Source organism: Elephas maximus, chromosome 17, assembly GCF_024166365.1.
Source record: "Elephas maximus indicus isolate mEleMax1 chromosome 17, mEleMax1 primary haplotype, whole genome shotgun sequence".
Classification (NCBI taxonomy): domain Eukaryota; kingdom Metazoa; phylum Chordata; class Mammalia; order Proboscidea; family Elephantidae; genus Elephas; species Elephas maximus.
The window spans coordinates 76,907,087-76,934,158 of NC_064835.1; the positions used below are offsets into that span (position 1 = coordinate 76,907,087).

Below are 27,072 nucleotides of genomic sequence, written 5' to 3' on the forward strand. Positions count from 1 at the left end.
TCCACAGTGAGGGTGGCTTTTCCTGCAAGTCTGAGTAGGTGAAGATAAAAGAGAAAGAAAGAAAGCACACAGCTTTGGCCGATAACAACTCTCCAGGAGCTTGGTTTCTGGAGAATTCACAGCTCTTAAAATTCTTTGCTATAGCAGGAGAGAATTTGATACCTCTGTATCTTTCTCACGAGAGTATCAGAAAAATGGAGCCATTTTACATAAATTTCCCTGGCATTCTGTGACCCTGTAACATCTAAACAGTAATTACGATAATGATCTTGACTAGTTCAAGCTCATATATTGTTTTCTGCACAACCATTACCCCACTACTCACTGACGTCAAGTGGATTCTGACTCACAGTGATCCTATAGGACAGAGTAGAACTGCCCCATAGTTTACAAGGAGAGGCTGGTGGATTTGAACTGCTGACCTTTTAGTTAGCAGCCAAGCTCTTAACCACTGCACCACCAGGGCTCCATTATCTGCACAGCACTCTTTAATATCCACAAGTGCTTTCATATGCCTTTAACCTTCACAACCATCCTGTGGGATAGCATCATTACTCTATTAAAAAAAAAAAAAAAAAAAACTTCGTGTGTGAACTACAGCACATATACAGAAAAATGCCTCAAATATAAATGCATAGCTTATTATTACACAGTGAATGCCTACGTACCCACCTCCCACGTCAAGAAACAATATTGCCAGCCTCAGAAACCCTTTTGATCACAAACCTCTTCCTAACCACATTCCCGCCCTCCTTTATTTTCTAGTCCTAACCTTAATAGAAGGAGCCCTGGTGGCACAGTGTAAGCGCTCAGCTGCTTAAAGGTCGGCAGTTCGAATCCACGAGCCACTCTGCAGGAGAAAGATGTGGCAGTCTGCTTCCATAAAAATTACAGCCTTGGAAACCCTGTGGGGCAGGTCTGCTCTACCATGAGGTGTGGCTATGAGTTGTCATCAACAGTGACAGAAATGTTAATAGACATGTTTTTAGTGTTTCATAGTAACTTTATTTGCTGTTGATTTTGGATTCTTTTAACTTTAAGGCATTGAGACTATGGCTTTCCTTCTTCGCTTTACTAACAGAACATGTGTATCTTACTAGAAAGCCAAGTTTGTATTTCTAGAATCCATGCTATCCTACTTGGTCAAAGATTAATGTTCCTGTCATATACAGTTGGTGTTGTGTTGTTTGTAATTTCTTTAAGACTTTTGTCTTTTTTTTTTTTTTTAATTCATTCTCACTTTCAGTTTTTTGGTACTGGGTCCAGGCTTACTGTATAAAATGAATGAGGATGTTTTTTCTATGCTCTTTTTTTTTGCTCTAAATAGCTTAAAATACTTCTTCCTTGAAGATTTAAAACAATTCACTTAAAAAATACCTGGACTTCTTTTAATTTTTTAAAGAGTTCCATGATAATTTTATAAAAGACTTCTATGGTTTTCTATTATGGGTTCCTCGAGACAATTTTGGTAGTTTTTTTTTTTTTCCTTGAGAATAGTCCATTTCAGCTAAATTTTAAATTTTATCAGCATTGGTCAATAACAGAAATTTATTTATAATTTTAAAAACTTATTTATCCTAAACAAATATTTTTGTTCTTCACATGCTCCTGGTTTTCTCTCTTTTGCTGTGTCTACACAAATATTTCCTTTTATCTTTTTCAGTGTTTTGGAGAATATTTATCCTGTTTTTAATAACAGTAACCTTGTCATTTTCCAAAAGCATCCTTTCTCCTACAGTTTTCTAACTGTCAAAGTTAATACTGACATGGACATTTTTACTCTATTTCTGATAATACTTGTACTTACTAAGTCCTCCATCTATACTTCACTCTCAAAAAAAGCAAACAAGCAAACCTGTTGCCCTCAAATGGATTCCAACTCATAGCGACCCTATAGGACAGAGGAGAACTGCCCCGTAGGGTTCCCAAGGAGCAGCTGGTGGATTCAAACTGCTGAACTTTTGGTTAGCGGCCGAGCTCTTAACCACTGTGCAACCAGGGCTCCACCTCAGACTCAAGGCCCCATTAATTCTCAGTTTTTGTTATCGGTTAATGTTGTTGTTGTGTGCCATTGGGTCGATTCTGACTCACAGTGACATAATTCAAATTACTATCACTTTTTTCCACTATTTATCCCCTTTTTAAGAATCTGGCGTTTCATTCCACTTTAAACCTATTTACAATTACTTAAATTTATTTATGTTTAACTGGTTTCAGTGCTTGCTACAGTTTTTTTTTTCTTTTGGTACTTAGGTGATACAAATTCGGTTTTCCTTCATCTCTAAGTTGGTTAGAGTAATCTATACGTAGCTTCTTTCTCAAGGAGAGTACATAAATGGTATGTATAATTTCTCAGTGTCTGCATGTCTGAAAATGTCTTTCCACTGTCTTCACCTATGAAAGGTATCATCAGTAGGTATAAGTTTTGGGGTTAAAAAGGATCCCCTCTAGAACTATTAACTTGGCATTCCATGAGACAAGTTTGGTTTTCCTTCTCTTACAGATAACTGGTTTTTGTTTGTTTTTGCTTCTATCCTTATTATTTAAACTTTTTACCAGAATGGGTCTAATTACTGAATCCTTTCTCATGGATTGTTCTGGAACATGAGCCCATTCAATACAGGCCTTTTCAATACAGGTCTTTCCTCAGTTCCCAAAAACCTTATTCAACTATATCCTTAAATATTGCTTCTCCTTCACTTGTTTTATTTTCTCCTTTTGAAGCATCAAATATCCCCAAGCTTGAGAACCAATCTCAGTTCCACTGTCTTTCACCCTCCCATTGGTATCGTCTCTATATGCTCTGAGTTCTGAGAGAGCATCTCCTTTGTTCTCATGACACCGAAACAACTTTCTGAAGTATATTTTTTGTTTCCAGTCTGCATTTTTTGTTTGCATCTGTACTTCTGGGTTCCTACAAGCCTTTCCATATTGACCTCAGCCTGTTCTTTCCTTATGGCTTTCTGCTTCTGCTTCATAAAGAGCACACTTGTCTTATATTCTTTTGAAGAGGCCAAACAGCTTCCTGAAACTTTATTCTGGATTCTAAACTGAAATTAGACACTGGGAGTGTATACTTTTATGGGTTTTCAGGATAATCTGATTTTTTCTTGTTCCTCTTACGCTGCCTTAAGCCCTATGTTCCACCACCTTCCCCTCACCCAGACCTCTGGTCACTGTGATCGCCTTTGGCTATAGCAAGAGTTATCTTTGGGTGGTGGAACGATGATATTTTCATTTAAATCTACATCATACATGTCATTGTGCTGTTAGCTACCGGCGAGTTGGCCCTGACTCATGGAGACTCCATGCACAACAGGACGGAACACAGTCCAATCCTGTCCCATTCCCGTGATCTGCTGCAGATTGGACCCTTGTGATCCACAGGATTTTCACTGGCTGATTTTCAGAAGTAGATCATCAGGCTTTTCTTCCTACTCCCTCTTAGTCTGGAAGCTTCACTGATATTATAGCAACATGCAACCTTACACTGACGTTATACACACTCACTCTGAAATAAAGATTATTTTGAAAAAATAAAAGTAGAAAAAAACATTTAATTTTTCCCTGAAGTACCCCATGAATAGCATAATTTAAAAAAAAAATCAACATTTGGGAATCTAGGATATACAGGGAAGTTAGGATATCAAGAGTTAATATATACCTTTTACTTCTAAAAGGATGATTCTACTATATTAAGACAACAGAATAACACGATCTAACCCTGTTCCCACATAAGCACCAACTTTATTCCAAATAATCACATAATTTCAAAAGACAGTTTTCCTAAAATACTCACACAAAAAGTTAGCCCAACGTCATTAATGTCGCTAATTCTGAAGATGCCGTCTTGTATATTAGCACTGCCTTAGTTAAACAGGAATATCCTGAAAACTCTAGAGCTGCTATAGATTTCATTTTAAGAAAAAAACCTTCTGTTTATCTTTCATGATAAATGATGCTACTGATAACTTTACTCGATAAATTTTTAGTTACTTTTTCAATTTTTACAGTTTTAAAAATAAGCAACATACATAAAAATAAAATAACAAGCCAGTCTAATGGCTTGCATTGGAGACGAGGGAGTTGCATTTTGTTAATCCCAAATTGAACAGAGTTGAATTTAGGTTAATACAGAGAAAGGCATGCTCTGGGTGTGTTGTCCTTTGTATTTCCTGCAGCATCAGGTGAATTGTAAAGAGTTCGAAGAGCTTCTTATTACTCCTGAAAGACAATGAGCACGTTAATTACATACACTCAGGGCATTATCTGTAGTGACAGACAGGTAACCTAGGTGTAAATGTGGGGAAATGGCTGTCTCTTTTTTATAAACAGTGGACGAAATAGGCAACTAAAGGATTATGATGCGGAGACAAACAAAGCAGTTTGTATGACAGGCCTGAAGTGGAAAAGCCCTCGAGGAAAAAGGAAGCGTTTATAATCTTGAAAACTGCACTGGGCATCACCCTGTTCACTGTGACAGAGCTTGAGAAATTTTGTTCCACGGATACAAAAAGAAGCAAATAATTTATCATCTTATTTTAAGTAAGCTGGACTTTTTTAAGTGGCAGAATATCGTTTTATCTTTTAATTTCTCTAAATTTCTCAACCATTCTCTTTCTCAGAATCAGTCGGTAATTTCACTTTCAATCAGCTGGAATTATACCATACAACATATTTATTATTTCCTTGTCCAGGTATAGGGCCGCTATGAATCAGAATCAACTTGATGGCAACAGGTTTGGTTTTTTGGTTTTTGTCTAGGTATATTCACCTCTGGAGAGAAATTATCGAATACCCTTATCTGTCATCCATTTAATGCAAAAGGATTTGTATCTTTGTGGTTTTAAAGGTTCATTTTAAGACTTAAGCATCAACTATTCCCAATCCTCATGTTTAGTCTTTGTTATTGTTATTTATCTAAACCTAAAATGAACAAAAACTATAAAACACATCACTAAAACACTCTGGTCCAAAGATATACTTGCACTTTGGGGTTACTTTAAAAAAAATCCCATGAATTAAAAACTAAGAAAGAATTAAATCTAAGTAATGTTACTGCAGCTTCATGGCACCACAGGGTAAACTGAAACAGGTCTTATTGAGAATTTACTGATTACAAATCAAGAGAATCACGGTACAGTCAACAAGGAAAGAAAGACAATGAACTGGTAAGTTTAATTATTACCAGACCAGCACTAACAATTTGGTGCGCTGACTGTGAGATAACTCACTACAGTGTTCTAGGCATGGTACCAAATACAACACACGGACCTAGTCACTATGGGCTGGGTATGGCAATGGGTACCATACATCTACAAATGATTTTAAGATGTATTACATTTACTATTCTAGGTATACTAAGACCTGGCATTAAAATCTATGTCCTTAATTTTGATCAAAGACTCTACAGAAGAATCTTGACCAAAAGGGAAAAAATGCAGAACAGAATTTTAAATTGTCATGGAATCCAGACTTTCTGGAGCCATAAAGGTTAGATAAACCCCTGGAACTATTGCCCTGAGATAAACCTTAAACACCCAAAAATATTCCCTGAAGTCCTCTTAAAACCAAACAGTAATTTAACTTAACTAGTAAAAAAATGTTTGTCTTGAGCAGTGCACTCTTTTAAGATCTATATGGGATCAAACTGACAACAGCAACTGGAAAGATTAGATAGGAAACTTAGGGGGAAGTGAGTTTACCTTACTGGGGGAGGAACAACTCAAAAAAGGAGGGTGAAAATCGTTGCACAACTTGAAGAATGCAATCACTGTTATTCAATGGTACATGTAGGAACTGTTGAATTGGCATGCGTTCTGCTGTGTAAATTCTCAATGATGACAAAAATAAAATAAATTATTTTTAAAAATCTATGCCCGTAATTTATAATTTAAAAGCTGGTTATGCCACTGTTGAATCAGAAGAATGAAGAGCAAGGAAGTATTAAAAAAAAAAAAAAGCCTTTGAGTCCCACGATAAAATCCAATTCAGTGGCAGCAGCAATTCCGTAACAGTTCTCTAAAGTAAGCCGTTACCAAAATTATTTTAAATCTTTTTTGTCTGCTCTATTCTCACTCCCTAAATTCACTTTAGCAGATCAAATAAAAGTCTGCAAAAAAACCTTGTTATCATCTCCTTTATTTTCACCTGTCATTTCCAGAATACCAATGTGCAATGATTTCTTCTGGTATCATCACTTGGTTGCTAAGAATGGTTTTTAGTTTTATATACTGTTTGTGGTACCTAAAGTTCATTTAACTGAAATGAACTTCAAAAACAAATAGATGCTCTAAGATTAACTAATTTTAGTCTGTCCCTAAGTATATGGTCTTAAATAAGCATTAATATTAATGAGTCTCAATCTTCTACATCTGTGTATACCAGAAATTTTTATTTAATAACCAAAGTTGAGCTACTATGGTATTCAGAAAGGTGTGACAACAAAATTTTTCAATAAAAAATATAAGAAATAAGAAATTCTTACTTGATTTTGGAAAGTTTCTGTAAAATAATACTGAGCTTTTCTAGTATGTGAAGATCAAGTTTAGGGGTTCGAAGGAGCACGGAGCAGGTACGGAAAAATAAAGTGTTGCTACAAGCTTCCAGAAAAGGCTGCAAGGATTCTGCAAAACAAATCACCAGTGCTCTGTTAATGAATAGGCTAAAAAGGAAATTAAAAAAAATAATAATAAAGCCAGAACTATACAGCATATTTATGAACATTAATCTGAATTCCCATTCTTAAACTTTTGAGTAAAATTATAATTTAAAATATTAAAACATTCATTAGCCCTTGTCAAACAATGCAAAGATAGAATTTTTTCCCTCTGATATCAAACCTCCATTGGGTAGAATTCAGCAGAAATCTCACGTTTCAAAGCAAGAGGAGGAAAGCCATTTTCTCAATAAGTTCCTAACAATAAAAAAAAGTTCAAATAATTAGCTATAAAAATTTTGTGGGGTAGTAAATTAAAACAACAACAGCAACAAAAAAACTCTAAAGTTTCTCGTTGTTGTTGTTAGGTGCTGTCGAGTCGGTTCCAACTCATAGCGGCCCTGTGCACAACAGAACGAAACACTGCCCGGTCCTGCGCCATCCTTACAATCGTTGTTATGCGTGCGCCCATTGTTGCAGCCACTGTGTCAGTCCACCTTATTGAGGGTCTTCCTCTTTTCCACTGACCCTGTACTTTGCCAAGCATGATGTCCTTCTCCAGAGACTGATCCCTCCTGACAACACGCCCAAAGTATGTAAGATGTAGTCTCGCCAACCGTGCTTCTAAGGAGCATTCTGGTTGTACTTCATCCAAGACAGATTTATTCATTTTTCTGGCAGCCCATGACATATTCAATATTATTCACCTATACCACAATTCAAGGGCATCAATTCTTCTTCGGTCTTCCTTATTCATTGTCCAGCTTTCAAATGCATATGATGCGATTGAAAATACCATGGCTTGGGTCAGGCGCACCTCAGTCTCCAAGGTGCCATCTTTACTCTTCAACACTTTAAAGAGGTCCTTTGCAACACATTTACCCAATGTAACGTGTCTTTTGATTTCCTGACTGCTGCTTCCATGGCTGTTGATTGTGGATCCAAGTAAACTGAAATCCTTGACAACTTCAATCTTTTCTCCGTTTATCATGATGTTGCTCATTGGTCCAGTTGTGAGGATTTCTGTTTTCTTTACGTTGAGGTGCAATCCATAGTGAAGGCTGTGGTCTTTCTTTGATCTTCATTAGTAAGTGCTTCAAGTCCTCTTCACTTTCAGCAAGCAAGGTTGTATCATCTGCATAACACAGGTTGTTAATGAGTCTTCCTCCAACCCTGATGCCCGTTCTTCTTCATATAGTCCACCTTCTTGGATTATTTGCTCAGCATACAGATTAAATAGGTATGGTCAAAGAATACAGCCCTGACACACACCTTCCCTGGCTTTAAACCAATCGGTATCCCCTTGTTCTGTCCAAACAACTGCCTCTTGATCCATGTAAAGGTTCCTCACGGGCACAATTAAGTGTTCTGGAATTCCCATTCTTCACAATGGTATTCATAATTTCTTATGATCCACACAGTCGAATGCCTTTGCATAGTCAATAAAACACAGGTAAACAACCTTCTGATATTCTCTGCTTTCAGCCAGGATCCATCTGACATCAGCAATGATATCCGTGGTTCCACATCCTCTTCTGAAACCAGCCTGAATTTCTGGCAGTTCCCTGTCAATATACTGCTGCAGCCGTTTTTAAATGATCTTCAGCAGAATTTTGCTTGTGTGAGATATTAATGATATCGCTCTATCATTTCCACATTCGGTTGGATCACCTTTCTTGGGAATAGGCATAAATATGTATCTCTTCCAGTCAGTTGGCCAGGAAGCTGTCTTCCATATTTCTTGGCATAGATGAGTGAGCACCTCTAGCGCTGCAACTGTTTGTTGAAACATCTCAATTGATATTCCATCAATTCCTGCAGCCTGTTTTTCGCCAATGCCTTCAGAGCAACTTGGACTTCTTCCTTCAATACCATCGGTTCCTGACCATATGGTACCTCTTGAAATGGCTGAACATCGACTAATTCTTTTTGGTATAATGACTCTGTGTATTCCTTCCATCTTCTTTTGATGCTTCCTGTGTCATTTAATATTTTCCCCATAGAATCCTTCGCTATTGCAACTCGAGGCTTGAATTTTTTCTTCAGTCTTTCAGCTTAAGAAACCCCAAGCATGTTCTTTCCTTTTGGTTTTCCATCTCCAGCTCTTTGCACATGTCATTATAATACTTTACTTCGTATTCTCGAGAGGCCCTTTGAAATCTTCTGTTCAGTTCTTTTACTTCATCAATTCTTCCTTTTGCTTTAGCTGCTCGACGTTTGAGAGCAAGTTTCAGAGTCTCTTCCGACATCCATCTTGGTCTTTTCTTTCTTTCCTGTCTTTTCAATGACTTCTTGCTTTCTTCACGGATGATATCCTTGATGTCATTCCACAACTCATCCGGTCTTCGGTCACCAGTGTTCAATGAGTCAAATCTATTCTTCAGATGCTCTCTAAATTCAGGTGGGATATACTCAAGGTCATATTTTGACTCTCATGGACTTGCTCTGATTTTCTTCACTTTCAGCTTGAACTTGCATATGAGCAATTGATGGTCTGTTCCACAGTCAGCCCCTGGCCTTGTTCTGACTAATGATATTGAGCTTTTCCATTGTCTCTTTCCACAGATGTAGTCAATTTCATTTCTGTGTGTTCCATCTGGCAAGGTAAAATCGTCGCCGTTTATGTTGGTGAAAGAAGGTATTTGCAATGAAGAAGTCATTGGTTTTGCAAAATTCTATCATTCGATCTCCAGCATTGTTTCTATCACCAAGGCCATATTTTCCAACTACTGATCCTTCTTCGTTTCCAACTTTTGCATTAAAATAACAAGTAATTATCAATGCACCTTGATTGTATGTTCGATCAATTTCAGACTGTAGCGGCTGATAAAAATCATCTATTTCTTCATCTTTTGCCCTAGTGGTTGGTGCATATATTTGAATAATAGTCGTATTAACTGGTCTTCCTTGTAGGACTGTACTTCAGGATAGGTCTTGAAATGTTCTTTTTGACGATGAATGCAACACCATTCCTCTTCAAGCTGTGTCATTCCCAGCATAGTAGACTATATGATTCCAAAGTTTATTAATGATAATTTTTACAATCACTGGATAGGGAAGAACTTTTTAAGCATAAAAGAAAAGGAGAAAAGATTCAGAGAGGAAAAGATGGAAACATTTGATGAATAAACAATTTAAATGTCTATTTTTTTTTTTTATTGTACTTTAGATGAAGGTTTACAGAACTAGTTTGTTAAACAGGTAGTACACATATTATTCTATGACATCAGTTAACAACCCCATGACATGTCAACACTCTCCTTTCTCAAACTTGGGTTCCCTATTACCAGCTTTCCTGTCCCCTCCTGCCTTCTAGTCCTTGCCCCTGGGCTGCTGTGCCCCTTTATCTCGTTTAAATGTCTATTTTTCTTTTTTAATTATTTTTTATTGAGCTTCAAGTGAACGTTTACAAATCAAGTCAGACTGTCACATATACATTTATATACACCTTACTCCGTACTCCCACTTGCTCTCCCCCTAATGAGTCAGCCCTTCCAGTCTCTCCTTTAGAGACAATTTTGCCAGCTTCCAGCTCTCTCTATCCTCCCATCCCCCCTCCAGACAGGAGATGCCAACACAGTCTCAAGTGTCCACCTGATATAATTAGCTCACTCTTCATCAGCATCTCTCTCCTACCCATTGTCCAGTCCCTTTCATGTCTGATGAGTTGTCTTCGGGAATGGTTCCTGTCCTGGGCCAACAGAAGGTTTGGGGACCATGACCGCCGGGATTCCTCTAGTCTCAGTCAGACCATTAAGTCTGGTCTTTTGGTGAGAATTTGGGGTCTGCATCCCACTGATCTCCTGCTCCCTCAGGGGTTCTCTGTTGTGCTCCCTGTCAGGGCAGTCATCGATTGTGGCCGGGCACCAACTAGTTCTTCTGGTCTCAGGATGATGTAGGTCTCTGGTTCATGCGGCCCTTTCTGTCTCTTGGGCTCATAGTTATCGTGTGACCTTGGTGTTCTTCATTCTCCTTTGATCCAGGTGGGTTGAGACCAATTGATGCATCTTAGATGGCTGCTTGTTAGCATTTAAGACCCCAGATGCCACATTTCAAAGTGGGATGCAGAATGTTTTCATAATAGAATTATTTTGCCAATTGACTTAGAAGTCCCCTTAAACCATGGTCTCCAAAGCCCTGCCCTTGCTCCGCTGACCTTTGAAGCATTCATTTTATCCCGGAAACTTCTTTGCTTTTGGTCCAGTCCAGTTGAGCTGACCTTCCATGTATTGAGTACTGTCCTTCCCTTCACCTAAAGTAGTTTTTATCTACTAATTAATCAGTAAAAAACCCTCTCCCACCCTCCCTCACTCTCCCCCTCATAACCACAAAAGTATGTGTTCTTCTCGGTTTATACTAAGTCTCAAGATCTTATAATAGCGGTCTTATACAATATTTATCCTTTTGCCTCTGACTAATTTCGCTCAGCATAATGCCTTCCAGGTTCCTCCATGTTATGAAATGTTTCACAGATTCGTCACTGTTCTTTAACGATGCGTAGTATTCCATTGTATGGATATACCACAATTTATTTAACCACTCATCCGTTGATGGACACCTTGGTTGCTTCCAGCTTTTTGCTATTGTAAACAGAGCTGCAATAAACATGGGTGTGCATATATCTGTTTGTGTGAAGGCTCTTGTTTCTCTAGGGTATATTCCGAGGAGTGGGATTTCTGGGTTGTATGGTAGTTCTGTTTCTAACTGTTTAAGATAACGCCAGATAGATTTCCAAAGTGGTTGTACCATTTTTACATTCCCACCAGCAGCATATAAGAGTTCCAATCTCTCCGCAGCCTCTCTAACATTTATTATTTTGTGTTTTTTGGATTAATGCCAGCCTTGTTGGAGTGAAATGGAATCTCATCGCAGTTTTAATTTGCATTTCTCTGATGGCTAATGATCGAGGGCATTTTCTCATGTATCTGTTAGCTGCCTGAATATCTTCTTTAGTGAAGTGTGTGTTCATATCCTTTGCCCACTTCTTGCTTGGGTTGTTTGTCTTTTTGTGGTTGAGTTTTGACAGAATCATATAGATTTTAGAGATCAGGCGCTGGTCGGAGATGTCATAGCTGAAAATTCTTTCCCAGTCTGTAGGTGGTCTTTTTACTCTTTTGGTGAAGTCTTTAGATGAGCATAGGTGTTTGATTTTTAGGAGCTCCCAGTTATCTGGTTTCTCTTCGTCATTTTTGGTAATGTTTTGTATTCTGTTTATGCCTTGTATTAGGGCTCCTAAGGTTGTCCCTATTTTTTCTTCCATGATCTTTATCGTTTTAGTCTTTATGTTTAGGTCTTTGATCCACTTGGAGTTAGTTTTTGTGCATGGAGTGAGGCATGGGTCCTGTTTCATTTTTTTGCAAATGGATATCCAGTTATGCCAGCACCATTTGTTAAAAAGACTATCTTTTCCCCAATTAACTGACACTGGGCCTTTGTCAAATATCAGCTGCTCATATATGGATGGATTTATATCTGGGTTCTCAATTCTGTTCCATTGGTCTATGTTGTCTGTTGTTGTACCAGTACCAGGCTGTTTTGACTACTGTGGCTGTATAATAGGTTCTGAAATCAGGTAGAGTGAGGCCTCCCACTTTCTTCTTCTTTTTCAGCAATGCTTTGCTTATCCGAGGCTTCTTTCCCTTCCATATGAAGTTGGTGATTTGTTTCTCTATCACATTAAAAAATGACATTGGAATTTGGATTGGAAGTGCATTGTATGTATAGATGGCTTTTGGTAGAATAGACATTTTTACTATGTTAAGTCTTCCTATCCATGAGCAAGGTATGTTTTTCCACTTAAGTGTGTCCTTTTGAATTTCTTGTAGTAGAGCTTTGTAGTTTTCTTTGTATAGGTCTTTTACATCCTTGGTAAGATTTATTCCTAAGTATTTTATCTTCTTGGGGGCTACTGTGAATGGTATTGATTTGGTTATTTCCTCTTCGATGTTCTTTTTGTTGATGTAGAGGAATCCAAGTGATTTTTGTATGTTTATCTTATAACCTGAGACTCTGCCAAACTCTTCTATTAGTTTCAGTAGTTTTCTGGAGGATTCCTTAGGGTTTTCTGTGTATAAGATCATGTCATCTGCAAATAGAGATAATTTTACTTCCTCTTTGCCAATCCAGATGCCCTTTATTTCTTTGTTGAGCCTAATTGCTCTGGCTAGGACTTCTAGCACAATGTTGAATAAGAGCGGTGATAAAGGGCATCCTTGTGTGGTTCCCGTTCTCAAGGGAAATGCTTTCAGGCTCTCTCCATTTAGAGTGATGTTGGCTGTTGGCTTTGCATAGATGCCCTTTATTATGTTGAGGAATTTTCCTTCAATTCCTATTTTGGTGAGAGTTTTTATCATAAATGGCTGTTGGACTTTGTCAAATGCCTTTTCTGCATCAATTGATAAGATCATGTGGTTTTTGTCTTTTGTTTTATTTATGTGGTGGATTACATTAATGGTTTTTCTAATATTAAACCAGCCTTGCATATCTGGTATAAATCCCACTTGGTCGTGGTGAATTATTTTTTTGATTATGTTGTTGAATTCTATTGGCTAGAATTTTGTTGAGGATTTTTGCATCTATGTTCATGAGGGATATAGATTTGTAATTTTCTTTTTTTGTAATGTCTACCTGGTTTTGGTATCAGGGAGATGGTGGCTTCATAGAATGAGTTAGGTAGTATTCCGTCATTTTCAATGCTTTGAAATACCTTTCGTAGTAGTGGTGTTAACTCTTCTCTGAAAGTTTGGTAGAACTCTGCAGTGAAGCCGTCTGGGCCAGGGCTTTTTTTTTTGTTGGGAGTTTTTTGATTACCTTTTCAATCTCTTTTTTTGTTATGGGTCTATTTAGTTGTTCTACTTCTGAATGTGTTAGTTTAGGTAGGTAGTGTTTTTCCAGAAATTCATGTATTTCTTCTAGGTTTGCAAATTTGTTAGAGTACAATTTTTCGTAATAATCTGATATGATTCTTTTAATTTCATTTGGCTCTGTTGTGATGTGGCCCTTCTCCTTTCTTATTCGGGTTATTTGTTTCCTTTCCTGTATTTCTTTAGTCAGTCTGGCCAATGGTTTATCAATTTTGTTAATTTTTTCAAAGAACCAGCTTTTGGCTTTGTTAATTCTTTCAATTGTTTTTCTGTTCTCTAATTCATTTAGTTCAGCTCTAATTTTTATTATTTGTTTTCTTCTGGTGCCTGATGGATTCTTTTGTTGCTCACTTTCTATTTGTTCAAGTTGTAGGGACAGTTCTCTGATTTTGGCTCTTTCTTCTTTTTGTATGTGTGCATTTATCGATATAAATTGGCCTCTGAGCACTGCTTTTGCTGTGTCCCAGAGGTTTTGATAGGAAGTATTTTCATTCTCGTTGCATTCTATGAATTTCCTTATTCCCTCCTTGATGTCTTCTATAACCCAGTCTTTTTTCAGGAGGGTATTGTTCAGTTTCCAAGTATTTGATTTCTTTTCCCTAGTTTCTCTGTTATTGATTTCTAGTTTGATTGCCTTGTGGTCTGAGAAGATGCTTTGTAATATTTCGATGTTTTGGACTCTGCAAAGGTTTGTTTTATGACCTAATATGTGGTCTATTCTAGAGAATGTTCCATGTGCGCTAGAAAAAAAAGTATACTTTGCAGCAGTTGGGTGGAGAGTTCTGTATAAGTCAATGAGGTCAAGTTGGTTGATTGTTGTAATTAGGTCTTCCGTGTCTCTATTGAGCTTCTTACTGGATGTCCTGTCCTTCTCTGAAAGTGGTGTGTTGAAGTCTCCTACTATAATTGTGGAGATGTCTATCTCACTTTTCAGTTCTGTTAAAATTTGATTTATGTATCTTGCAGCCCTGTCATTGGGTGCATAAATATTTAATAGGGTTATATCTTCCTGATCAATTGTCCCTTTTATCATTATGTAGTGTCCTTCTTTATCCTTTGTGGTGGATTTAACTTTAAAGTCTATTTTGTCAGAAATTAATATTGCTACTCCTCTTCTTTTTTGCTTATCGTTTGCTTGATATATTTTTTTTCCATCCTTTGAGTTTTAGTTTGTTTGTGTCTCTAAGTCTAAGGTGTGTCTCTTGTAGGCAGCATACAGACGGATCGTGTTTCTTTATCCAGTCCGAGACTGTCTCTTTACTGGTGCATTTAGTCCATTTACATTCAGCGTAATTATAGATAAGTGTTCAGTGTTGTCATTTTGATGCCTTTTTATGTGTGTTGTTGACAATTTCATTTTTCCACTTACTTTTTTGTGCTGAGACGTTTTTCTCTGTAAATTGTGAGATCCTCATTTTCATAGTATTTGACTTTATGTTTGTTGAGTCGTTACGTTTTTCTTGGCTTTTATTTTGAGTTATGCAGTTGTTATACCTCTTTATGGTTACCTTAATATTTACCCCTATTTTTCTAAGTAAAAACCTAACTTGTATTGTCCTATATCGCGTTGTATCCCTCTCCATATGGCAGTTCTATGCCACCTGTATTTAGTCTCTCTTTTCGATTATTGTGATCTTTTACATATAAATGTGTATTTTTTAAAAAACCTATCATAAAATTAAAAGACAAATGTCCCACAAATCAAAAGATAAGCATCAAACTTGTGGGGGGAAATCCCTTTGTAACATAATATTTGTCAAACAATTACTATAAAAGGCTCTTATGAAGATGGACCTAGTATTTTTAGTAATAAGCAAAGGGCATAAACAAGCAGTTCAGAACAGATTACTAAAGATCACTGATGAGGATGTGGAAAAATCCGAACCTTCGTCCATTGCTGGTGGGATTGTAAAATGGTGCAGCTGCAGTGGAAAAGAGTTTGGCTGTTCCTCAAAAATTTAAACACAGAACCACCATCAAAAGAAAAAAACTTCTTTTGACTACCTGGCAATTCCACTCCTAGCTAAATACCAAAAAGAACTGAAAGCAGAAACACAAATAGATACCTGTAACCTATGTTCATTACACCCAAAAGGTAGAAACAAACTAAATGTCCATCAACCGATGAATGAACAGAATGTGGTACACACATACTACGGAATATTACTCAGCCACAAAGAGAAATGAAGTGCTGATGCATACCACAACAGGAATGAGCCTTGAAGACATGCTGATTGAAATAAGTCAATCACCAAAAGACACTACTGAGAGACCAATGTTTGTTAGTGGTTACAGGGGCAGGAGGGAGGGGGAAAGGAGAAGTCATTGCTTCAGGGACACAGAGTTTCTCTTACGGGTGATGAAAGAATTTGGAAATGAGTAGTAATGTTGGTTATACAACATGATGTATGTAATAAATGTCACTGAATTATACGTGTAAAAATGTTCAAATGGCAAGTGTTTTCCTATACATATATTTACTATAATTTTTTTAAAAAGTCAAACACACTAAAAATATTCAACCTTAGAAGGAATAAAAAGATTAGAATTTGGCAAATATGTATCAAAAGCCTCTTAAAGTGTGCATATCCTTTGATTCAGCAATCCCACCTCTAAGAATGTGTCAGATAGAGATGAATGCAAAGGTTTATGAGGAAAGACATGGTAAAATCTGTAATAAAAAAACCCTGAAATTCCTGTTAGGGTTGTTGTGAGCTTATCATAAAATAATGTATAAAAGTGTTTTTTAAATTGTAAATCACTATTATGGACTGTTAAGGAGAGTTAAGGCAGGAAAAAATATAATACAAAGATATTAAATTGTAGTCTTTAGCTAAATTCCTCTGTTTAAACCCATTGCCATCAAGTCACTTTCAACTCACAGCAACCCTACAGGACATAGCAGAACTGCCCCACAAGGTCTCTAAGGCTGTAATCTCTATGGACGCAGACTGCCACATCTTTCTCCCATGGAGCACCTGGTACATTCGAACCACGAACGTTTTGGTTAGCAGCCAAGTGCTTAACCACTGAGCCACCAGGGATCCTTCCTCTGTATAACGCCTCTAAAACTCAGAGGCTCCCACAATAAATACAGGCCTTTAATCCAAATCCAGAGATATGAATTATAAATGACATAAAAAACATGACAGCACAATGGAATACTACGCATCGATAAAGAACAGTGACTAATCTGTGAAACATTTCATAACATGGAGGAACCTGGAAGGCATTATGCTGAGCGAAATTAGTCAGAGGCAAAAGGACAAATATTGTATAAGACCACTATTATAAGATCTTGAGAAATAGTATAAACTGAGAAGAACACATACTTTTGTGGTTACGAGGGGGGGAGGGAGAGAGGGAGGGAGAGGGTTTCTTATTGATTAATCAGTAGATAAGAACTGCTTTAGGTGAAGGGAAGGACAACACTCAATACATGGAAGGTCAGCTCAATTGGACTGGACCAAAAGCAAAGAAGTTTCCGGGATAAACTGAATGCTTCAAAGGTCAGTGGAGCAAGGGCGGGGCTTTGGGGACTATGGCTTAAGGGGACTTCTAAGTCAATTGGCAAAGTAATACTATTACGAAAACATTCTGCATCCCACTTTGAAATGTGGCGTCTGGGGTCTTAAATGCTAACAAGCAGCCATCTAAGATGCATCAATTGGTCTCAACCCACCTGGAGCAAAGGAGAATGAGAACACCAAGGTCACACGATAACTATGAGCCCAAGAGACAAAAAGGGCAACATGAACCAGAGACTTACATCATCCTGAGACCAGAAGAACTAGATGGTGCCCGGCCACAACCGATGACTGCCCTGACAGGGAGCACAACAGAGAGCCCGAGGGAGCAGGAGATCAGTGGGATGCAGACCCCAAATTCTCATAAAAAGACCAGACTTAATGGTCTGACTGAGACTGGAGGAATCCCTGCGGTCATGGTCCCCAAACCTTCTGTTGGCCCAGGACAGGAACCATTCCCGAACACAACTCATCAGACATGGAAGGGACTGGACAATGGGTTGGAGAGAGATGCTGATGAAGAGTGAGCTACTTGTATCAGGTGGACACTTGAGACTGTGTTGGCATCTCCTGTCTGGAGGGGAGATAGGTGGGTAGAGAGGGTTAGCAACTGGCAAAACTGTCACGAAAGGAGAGACTGGAAGGAGGGAGCGGGCTGACTCATTAGTGGGAGAGTAAGTGGGAGTATGGAGTAAGGTATATATAAGCTTATATGTGACAGACTGACTTCATTTGTAAACGTTCACTTAAAGCTCAATAAAAATTATTAAAACAAAGAAAACACGACAGCTTTGCACCATCTTACTTCTTGAATTCAGAAGGACACCTTGCAAGACTTATGTGTAGGTATCTTGATAGCCTACTGATTAAGATAAACTATGAAAGCAATGAAATCTAATACAATAAATAAACTCAGAGGAACATTTTGATGATAAAAAATACAAGACGGTATACACTAGCTATGAAGCACAACACAAAAAGATTATATGACCAAGAAGAACTAAGTAGGAAGCCTCACACTACCCGACCTCAGAACCTACTATGCAGCTATGGTAATCGAAACAGCCTGGTACTGGTGCAACAACAGACACACTGACCAATGGAACAGAGTTGAGAACCCAGCTGTAAATCCATCCACATACAGTCACCTGATCTTCAACAAAGGCCCAAAGTCCATTAAATGGGGAAAAGACAGTCTTTTTTTTTTCTTGCTTCACACCACAAATATATTTTGTTTGTATTTTTTTTTTATTATACTTTAGATGAAGGTTTACAGAACAAACTAGTTTCTCATCAAACAGTTAGTACACACATTGCTCTATGACACTGGTTAACAACTCCACAACATATCAACACTCTTGCTTCTCAACCTGGGTTCCCTACTACCGGCTTTCCTGTTCCTCCTGCTTTCCAGTCTCTGCCCCAGCGCTGGTGCACCCCTTTATAAAGTCTTGTTTTGTTCCACGGGCCTGTTCAATCTTTGGCTGAGGTGAACCTTAGGAGTGACCTCATTACTGAGCTGAAAGAGTGTCCAGGGTCCATACTCTCAGGGTTTCTCCAGTCTCTGTGCAGCCAGCAAGTCTGGTCTTTCTTTTTGAGTTAGAATTTTGTTCTACATTTTTCTCCAGCTCTGTCCTGGGCCCTCTATTGTGATCCCTGTCAAAGCAGTCAGTGGTGGTAGCCAGGCACCATCTAGTTGCACTGGGCTCAGTCCGGTGGAAGCCATGGTAGATGTGGTCCATTTAGTCCTTTGGACTAATCTTTCCCTTGTATCTTTAGTTTTCTGAATTCTTCCTAGCTCCCGAAGAGGTGAGAACAGTGGAGTATCCCAGATGGCTGCTCACAGGTTTTTAAGACCCCTGATACTACTCACCAAAGTAGAATGTAGAACATATTCTTTATAAACTACATTATGCCAATTGAGCTAGATGTACCCCAAGATTATGGTCCCCACAGCCCTCAGCCCAGCAATTTGGTCCCTCAGGGAGTCTGGATGTGTCTATGCAGCTTCCATGACCTTGCCTTGTACAGGTTGTGCTTGCTTCCCCAGAAGACAGTCTTTCTAACAAATGGTTCTGGCAAAACTGGATGTCCATCTGTAAAAAAATGAAATGGGACCCATACCTCATACCATATACAAACACTAATTCAAAAAGGATCAAAAATCTAAATATAGAACAAAAACTATAAAGATTATGGAAGAAAAAATAGGGTCAACACTAGAGGCACTAATGCATGGCATAAATAGGATACAAACCATAACTAACATACACAACATCAGAAGTTAAGACAGAAAACTGGAATCTTCTAAAAATTAAACACGCTTATCAAAAGACTTCACCAAAAGAGTAAAAATAGAACCTACAGACTGGGAAAAAATTTTTGGCTATGACATATCCAACAAAGGTCTAATCTCTAAAATCTAGAGGAAAATCCAATTATCTCTACAACAAAAAGACAATTCAATTAAAAAATGGGCAAAGGATATGAACAGATACTTACTTCACCAAAGAAGACATTCAGGTGGCTAACAGACATACGAGGAAATGCTCACAATCACTAGCCATTAGAAAAATGCAAATCAAAACTACAATGAGACGCCATCTCACCCCGACATTACTGGCAGACACACACACAAAAAACCCAGAAAACAACAAATGTTGGAGAGAATGCGGGGAGGCTGGAATTTTTATGCGCTGCTGGTGGGAATGCAAAATGGTACAGCCATTTTGGAAAATGATATGGTAAAAAAAAAAAAAAAGGTACTTCCTTAAAAAGCTAGAAATAGAAATACCATACAATTCGGTAATCCCACTCCCAGGAATATATTCTAGAGAAATCAGAGCCACTACACAAATATGCACACCCATGTTCGCTGCAGCATTATTCACAAGAGCAAAAAGACGGAAACAAACTAAGTGCCCGTCAAAAGAGTAATGAATAAACTATGGTACCTATTACACAACGATAAAGAATGGTGAATCTGCAAAACATTTCAAAACATGGATGAATCTGGAGGGCATTATGCTAAATGAAATAAGTCAATCACTAAAGGACAAATACTGTATGAGATCACTATTGTAAAAACTCACAAAAAGGTTTATACACAGAAAGAAACAATCTTTGATGGTTACAAGAGAGGGGAGTAATGGGGAGGGGAAAAAAACTAGACAATAGGTAAGTGGTAACTTTGGGGAAGAGTAAGACAGTACACAATACTGGTGAAGTAAGAACAACTTCACCAAAGCAAAAAGCAGAGAAGTTTCACAGTCACACCCAAACTCCCTGAGGCACCAAATTACTGGGCTGAGGGCTGGGGACCATGGTCTCAGGGGATATCTAGCTCAATTGGCATAACATAGTTTATAAAGAAAATGTTCTACATCCTACTTTGGTGAGTAGCGTCTGGGGTCTCAAAAGCTTGTTGTGAGTGGCCATCTAAGGTACTCCAATGGTCCCACTCAGTCTGGAGCAAGGGGGAAGGAAGAAAACTAAAGATACGAGAAAGATTAGTCCAAGCCACCACGAGACTGGGTCCAGCACAACTAGATGGTGCCTGGCTACCGCCACCTACTGCTCTGAAAGGCATCACAATAGAGGGTCCTGGACAGAGCAGGAGAAAAATGTAGAACAAAATTCTAACTCACACAAAAAAAGATCAGACTTACTGGTCTGATGAGTCTGGAGCCTGAGATGTAATAATATGTAGGATACTGTAAAAGCCTACACTTTACCGTGTCAGATGAATAAGATGCTATTCAATTCAATAAAGCTTGGAACTGTTTTGGGGCATGTGCTTCAGTTTATTACACAAAAATTAAAAAAAAAAAAAAATATTATACACTATTACTTGTGTATATACACACATGAGGAGCCCTGGTGATGCAGTAGTTAAAACGCTCAGCTGCTAACCAAAAGGTCACTGCTACAAATCCACCAGCCACTCTGCGAGGGAAAGATGTGTCAGTCTGCTTCCATAAAGATTACAGCCTTGGAGACCCTATGGGGCAGTTTTACCTATAGGACAGGGGCTTTGAAGAGGTTTGTTCCAGTTCAAACCCCTGCTGAGAATTTGCATTTCTAACAAGTTCCCAGGTGACGCTAAAGCTGCTGGTTACGGACCAGTTCTGAGAACCACTAATAAAGCAATGGTTCTCAAATTTTATTATACATAAAAAACACCTGGGGAGCTTGTTAAACTATATTCTGATTCAGTACACCTGGGGTGGAAATGCAAATTCTCAGCAGGGATTCAAACCAGGTCAAACCAGTTTGAAGCCCTACTATAAGGTCTACAGGGTCGCTGTGAGTTGGAATTGACTTGATGGCAACAGGTTATATATATACACATATGGGGGTGTATACCCTATGTATCAGTTACACAGAATCTTCTTAAAGGCTGAACCATTTAGGTTACAGATACAGCACACATAATCTGCAAATAACATTAAAAATAAATTGATTAAATTTAGAGCAGCTTTATTAAACAATTGCATACAGTTATCTTCAGATACTGAGACATATGACTTATGCAAACAGTAAACAAGATAGTTAACTGTGTTTTAATGGCTCACAGAACTGAAATCAGTGGGCAAAGACCAATCACAGGTCATTACCAGAAAGATCACTGATTGTTCTTAATATACCTGCAACCTACAAAATCAACATTTTCAGTTCTAAAGCCTAAAATCTATACAAGAAAATGATAATGATTGTTTGTATGCTGCAAAAGAGTGCAAGGAGTGTATCTTCCTTTATTTAATATACTTTATATATAAATCAGGTCTCAGCATGAACAAAATACACAAATTTAAGGATTATCACAAAAAGCCCTAGGTAAAATCCTGAACATTGTCAAACAAAAGTGAATTTCCTTGTATGACCTCTACTCTGGAAGAAAGCCATGGCTGGGTCCAAAGATTTTCATATATCAGCATATTTAAAATGCAAAGGTTCACTGCATTGATTTCCAACCTCTCTATTAAACCTGAGACAAATACATAATAAGGAGAAAGGAAATTCTGAGATTATATGTGTTCTGCTAAATTTAACTGTAAGGTTGAGACAATGCAGCCTAAACATTTTTTCAGTAGTACAGTTTTCCAATTATATTTTTAAAGCTTAGAAGAATTTCAGTTTGAATAAGCTTGAACAGTATAAGACAGAAATAAAAGGAGGGCCCAAAAGACTAGATAGTTTCTCTTCTAAAATTCACGTCACACTGGATGAATTATATAGCTTGTCTTCACGATTTCTACATTAAAATGGTGGGATAAAAATGCTTGAGACCTAGTCATATGGATCAAAAACTGTAAAACAAACAACTCAGCAAAAACAAAAAGCCTCACCTACAAAAGCCCAACACAAACAGAAAATGGCAAAATTCACCATCATAAACAAAAAAACAACTGGTAAATAGTCTGGAACAGGAACACAAAATTCTAGAGTAGAGCCTACTGAGAAGCGTGGCCAGGCTCTCAGCCCATCCTGACACCCTCTCCCCGCATAAGAGCCACTGGAGGAGCTGACAAAAGGTTAAGAATTCTTATGATATCCTCCAACCCTAAGGGAGAGCAAATGAAGTGGCTGTTATTATCTTTTCACTCTTCGGATTGGGGGTCAGACGAAAGGCTTGTCAGGGAATAATTTAAAACAATGCTCCAGGGCTGCACCCTACATTGGGGAACCAGTCTGAAGTCAAAAGAATTTCTCCATGAGATTTGGATTCTCACACCTTCCACCCTTCTGAGTGAAATAAACCCAAACAAGATATTTTAGCAAAAATCTCAGAAATGAGAACAGAGCCCTGAGAATTTAACAAAGAGCATATCATTACTATGGCCATTGGTTATGAGGAAAAAAGAAAAGTATATATTAAAGAAAGCAGCTCTCCAACTACAGCTCTGAAGAGAGGAAAAAACTGGACTTGTATATATTAAAGAGAACAGAGTTTAGAAAATCTAGACAAGGAGGTCTAAGCAAGAGCAAGAGAACAGAAATAGCATGGCAACTTGGCAAACGTATTACAGCAATCAATCAATCAATTAATTAGTAAAAAAGGAACACTGGACACAAAGACAGAGGGTCAAACTTAAAAGAAGACAACTCAAAGAACAGAACAAAGTTTTCCATAGGAGTTTTGTGCCCTACAGTAATCTAATAAGAACATGGCTAGGCAATAAAGCAGGATCTCAAAGAAAATTATTATAAACAACAGGATGAGGTGAAAAAAAACATACACCTAAAGGAGGGAAGAGAAAACCCAAAAAGCACCCTTAAAGAACTAATAAATTAAAAGCATAAAGAAACAGAAATGATACAGCTGAAACTTAGATTATCATAAAAACCTGAGATAATCAAAGAGAATGTAAACAAAAAAGACAGCGAATAAGAGCAACCAGAATGACACTAAGATATGGAAGATTATTAAAAAAATCCAAAATAAGGATAACTGGTGTCCCAGATATGAATAAATAGAAAAATATTATGTAAGAAATTTTATTTGAAATGAATAAAGGAACAAATCTGCAGACTGAAAGAGCACAATCATGATCCAAGAAACCTGATACGAATACTAAAGTTGCTGAATTTCAAACACAAAATATCAGCTACCTGAGCAAAACAATACATCACCCTGAAGGGGCAAAAATCAGGTCACGTTTTGACTTCCCTGTAGCAGCAGTAATGCCTAAAGACAATGAAGCAATGTTTACAAAGTTTTGAACAAAAAGAAAAGGGTGAGCCAAAAATACTATATACTCAACCAAGATCTTGTTTAAGTATAAAAGCCACAGGAAAACATTACATGACTCAGCACCCACATACTTATAAAAATGAGGGGGGGGGGTACTCTGTATGGGAAAGAGATCAATTAAGAGATTATTCAAAATTAAGAACACTGAAACAGAAAAGTCAGTAAAAGGACTGGTCTTAAGCACTGAATATAATTAAATATAAAACTAACAGAAAGGAAAATAATAAGAAAACTAATATGAAGCAAATGTACACATTGTGGTCACAATCAAAATGTAAAAATATAAATTGTGACAATATAAAAATAATAACATAACAAAAAACAGTCAGAAAGTAGAGAAAGGAGAGAAGGAAAGTGTAATAGTGCTAATGTCCCCGTCTTTCAAGGCTAGAAGTCGATACTACCTAAAAAAAAAAAAAAAAAAACTGAAACATAGTATTAAAAAAACACATAGAGACTACAACCACAATATTTATTATCTCATTTCTTAACATTTAGAAGGAATCTGTATTAAAGAAATATTTATAACTCAAATTCAATTAATTTTTCTCTGGTAAATTAATAACATATAATAAATCCTATCTCTATAAAAGTATCTTCATTCATCTATCTGTAAGCAACATCATGATAAATGGAAAAAAGACTGAGACAAATACATAATAAGGAGAAAGGAAATTCTGAGATTATATTGTCAAGGATTTTACTTTACTTGGATTCACAACCAATGTCCACGGAAGCAGCAGTCAAGAAATGAAAAGACGTACTGCATTGGGCAAATCTGTCGCAAAAGACCTCTTTTCAAGTGTTAAAAAGCAAAGATGTCCCTTTAAGGACTGAGGTGTGCCTGGCCCAAGCCACGGTGTTTTCAGTCGCCTCATATGCATGTGAAATCTGGACAATGAATAAGGAAGACCTCTGAATTATGGTGTTGGCGAAGAATACTGAATATACCATGGACCGCAGGAAGAAGGAACAAATCTGTCTTGGAAGAAGTACAACCAGAATGCTCCTTAGAAGGATGGAGAGACTTTGTCTCACATGCTTTGGACATGTTACCGGGAGGGACCAGTCCCTGTGGAAGGACATCGTGCTTGGTAAAGTAGAGGGTCAGCAAAAGAGGAAGACCCTCAATGAGATGGACTGACGCAATGGCTGCAACAATGGTCTCAAGCATAACAATTATGAAGATGGCACAGGACCGGGCAGTGTTTTGTTCTGTTGTACATAGGGTCATTATGAGTCAGAACCAACTCGACGGCACCTAACAACAACAACATCAATTTGTCCATATTTTCATCAAAACATGAGCACAGACAGATGTCTAAAATAATGTTTACCTCATGTTAAACCAAAAACAAAAAAAAACCAAACCCATTGCCATTGAGTCGATTCTGACTCGTAGCAATCGTACAGGACGGAGTAGAACCACCCCATAGGGTTTCCAAGCCTACAATCTTTATAGAAGCAGTCTGCCACATCTTTTTCCCATGGAATGGCTGGTGAGTTTAAACAACCAACCTATCAGTTAGCAGCCAAGTGCTTAACCAGTGCACCAGAAGTGCTCATTTGCCTCATGTTAATGACGGTTATTTCTGAAAGATGAGATTTGTACTGATTTAAAAAAAAAAACGTAGGGTTTGTAACACTTCTCTGGCTGAATTTTAAAATGAGCATAAACCATTTTTACAAAACAAATTGACTTTAAGAAAACTTAGAATTTTTAAAAAGGAAAAATAAAACACACCCCGTATATATGAAATAAAGTATAAATAGTTAACTTAGAAAATGAGTTCATATGTTGTTTCAGTTAGGAATGTAACAAAATCTAACTACAAGGGCTTAACGAACAGATTATTTTTTTCTCTCATAAGAGGTACACACTTCCTGGAAATGGTTCAGGTATAAAAAATCCCATAGGAAACCCAGATTATTTATTTCTACCCCACCATCCTCAGCTTTTATCTTTATGCTTATTGTCTCATGGTCAAGGGCTCTAGACAAGTAAAAACACAGAGGAGGGTGCAAGGACAGTGCCAAGCTCATCTACGCCCTTTTGTAAGAAAAGCAAAAGGTTTCCCAGAAGCCTTCAGCAGACCCAATTTCCATCGTACTGACCACAAGTTTGTTCTACAGCTGGCCACTCCTGACAGAATGAAGGCTGGGACAGAAAGTTTTTAGCTCTTTTAGCCTCTAGGAGAGAGGCAGGTGAGGGAGAAGGGTGTGAATGGTAGACAATGTGTGCACCCACAGTGTCTGCCACATCAGTCTAAATTAATTCTTAAAAACAATTTTTTGAATAGTTTTCTTGAGTCGTAGTATTTGACACAAATCCCCAGTTCGTTAGCTTGATGGAGAATTTTTACCTCTTCAACTTGGTAAAAATTACCCAATGATACAATCAATCATAAGACAGGTCCCTTTCAGTAGTAAGGGCGAAGCGGCACTGAAGACCCCCCACACCCAGCTTATACCAGTACAACTTCTGACAAGACGTCGTGTGACTATGAAACTTAATACATACAGATCTTATTAATATAAAAGCCAGCCACTGAACTATCTCTAGAGAATTATTTATTCAACATCTGCTAACATATTTCATAGCAGTTATATATTTTTTAAAAAGGAGGTACTGTCAGCAAGTCGGCACACTCCTTGGTAATGATTATGTCCACATGTGAGTCGTCAGCTGTCAATAACTGATTAGAGTACTTCACATGGTTTACAGGCTACGAATCTGTAATTCACAGATAACAGCTATATAATCTTGTCAGATGTCTAAGGCAAGGAGGTAATCAGGATAAAATTATTTCAAAAGTGAAATCACCTCAGTTCTCAGATATAAGTGTTAATATGCCATTACATGGGACACCTGTAGAATTTTCAGGACTAAGGTTTTTATACTACAACCAGAATGCTCCTTAGAAGCAAGAGTGGCCCGACTGCATCTTACATACTTTGGATGTGTTGTCAGGAGGGATCAGTCCCTGGAGAAGGACATCATGCTTGGTAAAGCACAGCGTCAGCAGAAAAGAGGAAGACCCTCAAGGAGATGGACTGACACAGTGGCTGCAACAATGGGAGAGGAAGACCCTCAAGGAGATGGACTGACACAGTGGCTGCAACAATGGGAGAGGAAGACCCTCAAGGAGATGGACTGACACAGTGGCTGCAACAATGGGAGAGGAAGACCCTCAAGGAGATGGACTGACACATGGCTGCAACAATGGGAGAGGAAGACCCTCAAGGAGATGGACTGACACAGTGGCTACA

The 27,072-nt window shown here is 37.9% G+C and overlaps 1 protein-coding gene across 7 annotated transcripts in view; it reads right to left on the reverse strand.

Annotated features, from left to right (window-relative positions):
• Window positions 1-1,448: 1,448 nt before the first annotated feature.
• The window catches only part of CCDC138 (coiled-coil domain containing 138), a 111,225-nt gene continuing 85,601 nt past the window's right edge, over window positions 1,449-27,072 (reverse strand). For 5 of the 7 annotated variants that reach the window (XM_049857096.1, XM_049857098.1, XM_049857095.1 and 2 more), the window contains 2 exons: window positions 6,488-6,626; window positions 1,449-4,224 (listed from right to left, as the gene is read on the reverse strand). In XM_049857096.1, the coding sequence (XP_049713053.1) occupies window positions 4,059-4,224; window positions 6,488-6,626 (305 nt within the window). In that variant the 3' untranslated portion in view covers window positions 1,449-4,058. Of the gene's footprint in view, window positions 4,225-6,487; window positions 6,627-27,072 lie in introns of those variants that run through there. The other 2 variants (XM_049857102.1, XM_049857100.1) reach the window with 2 other exon arrangements.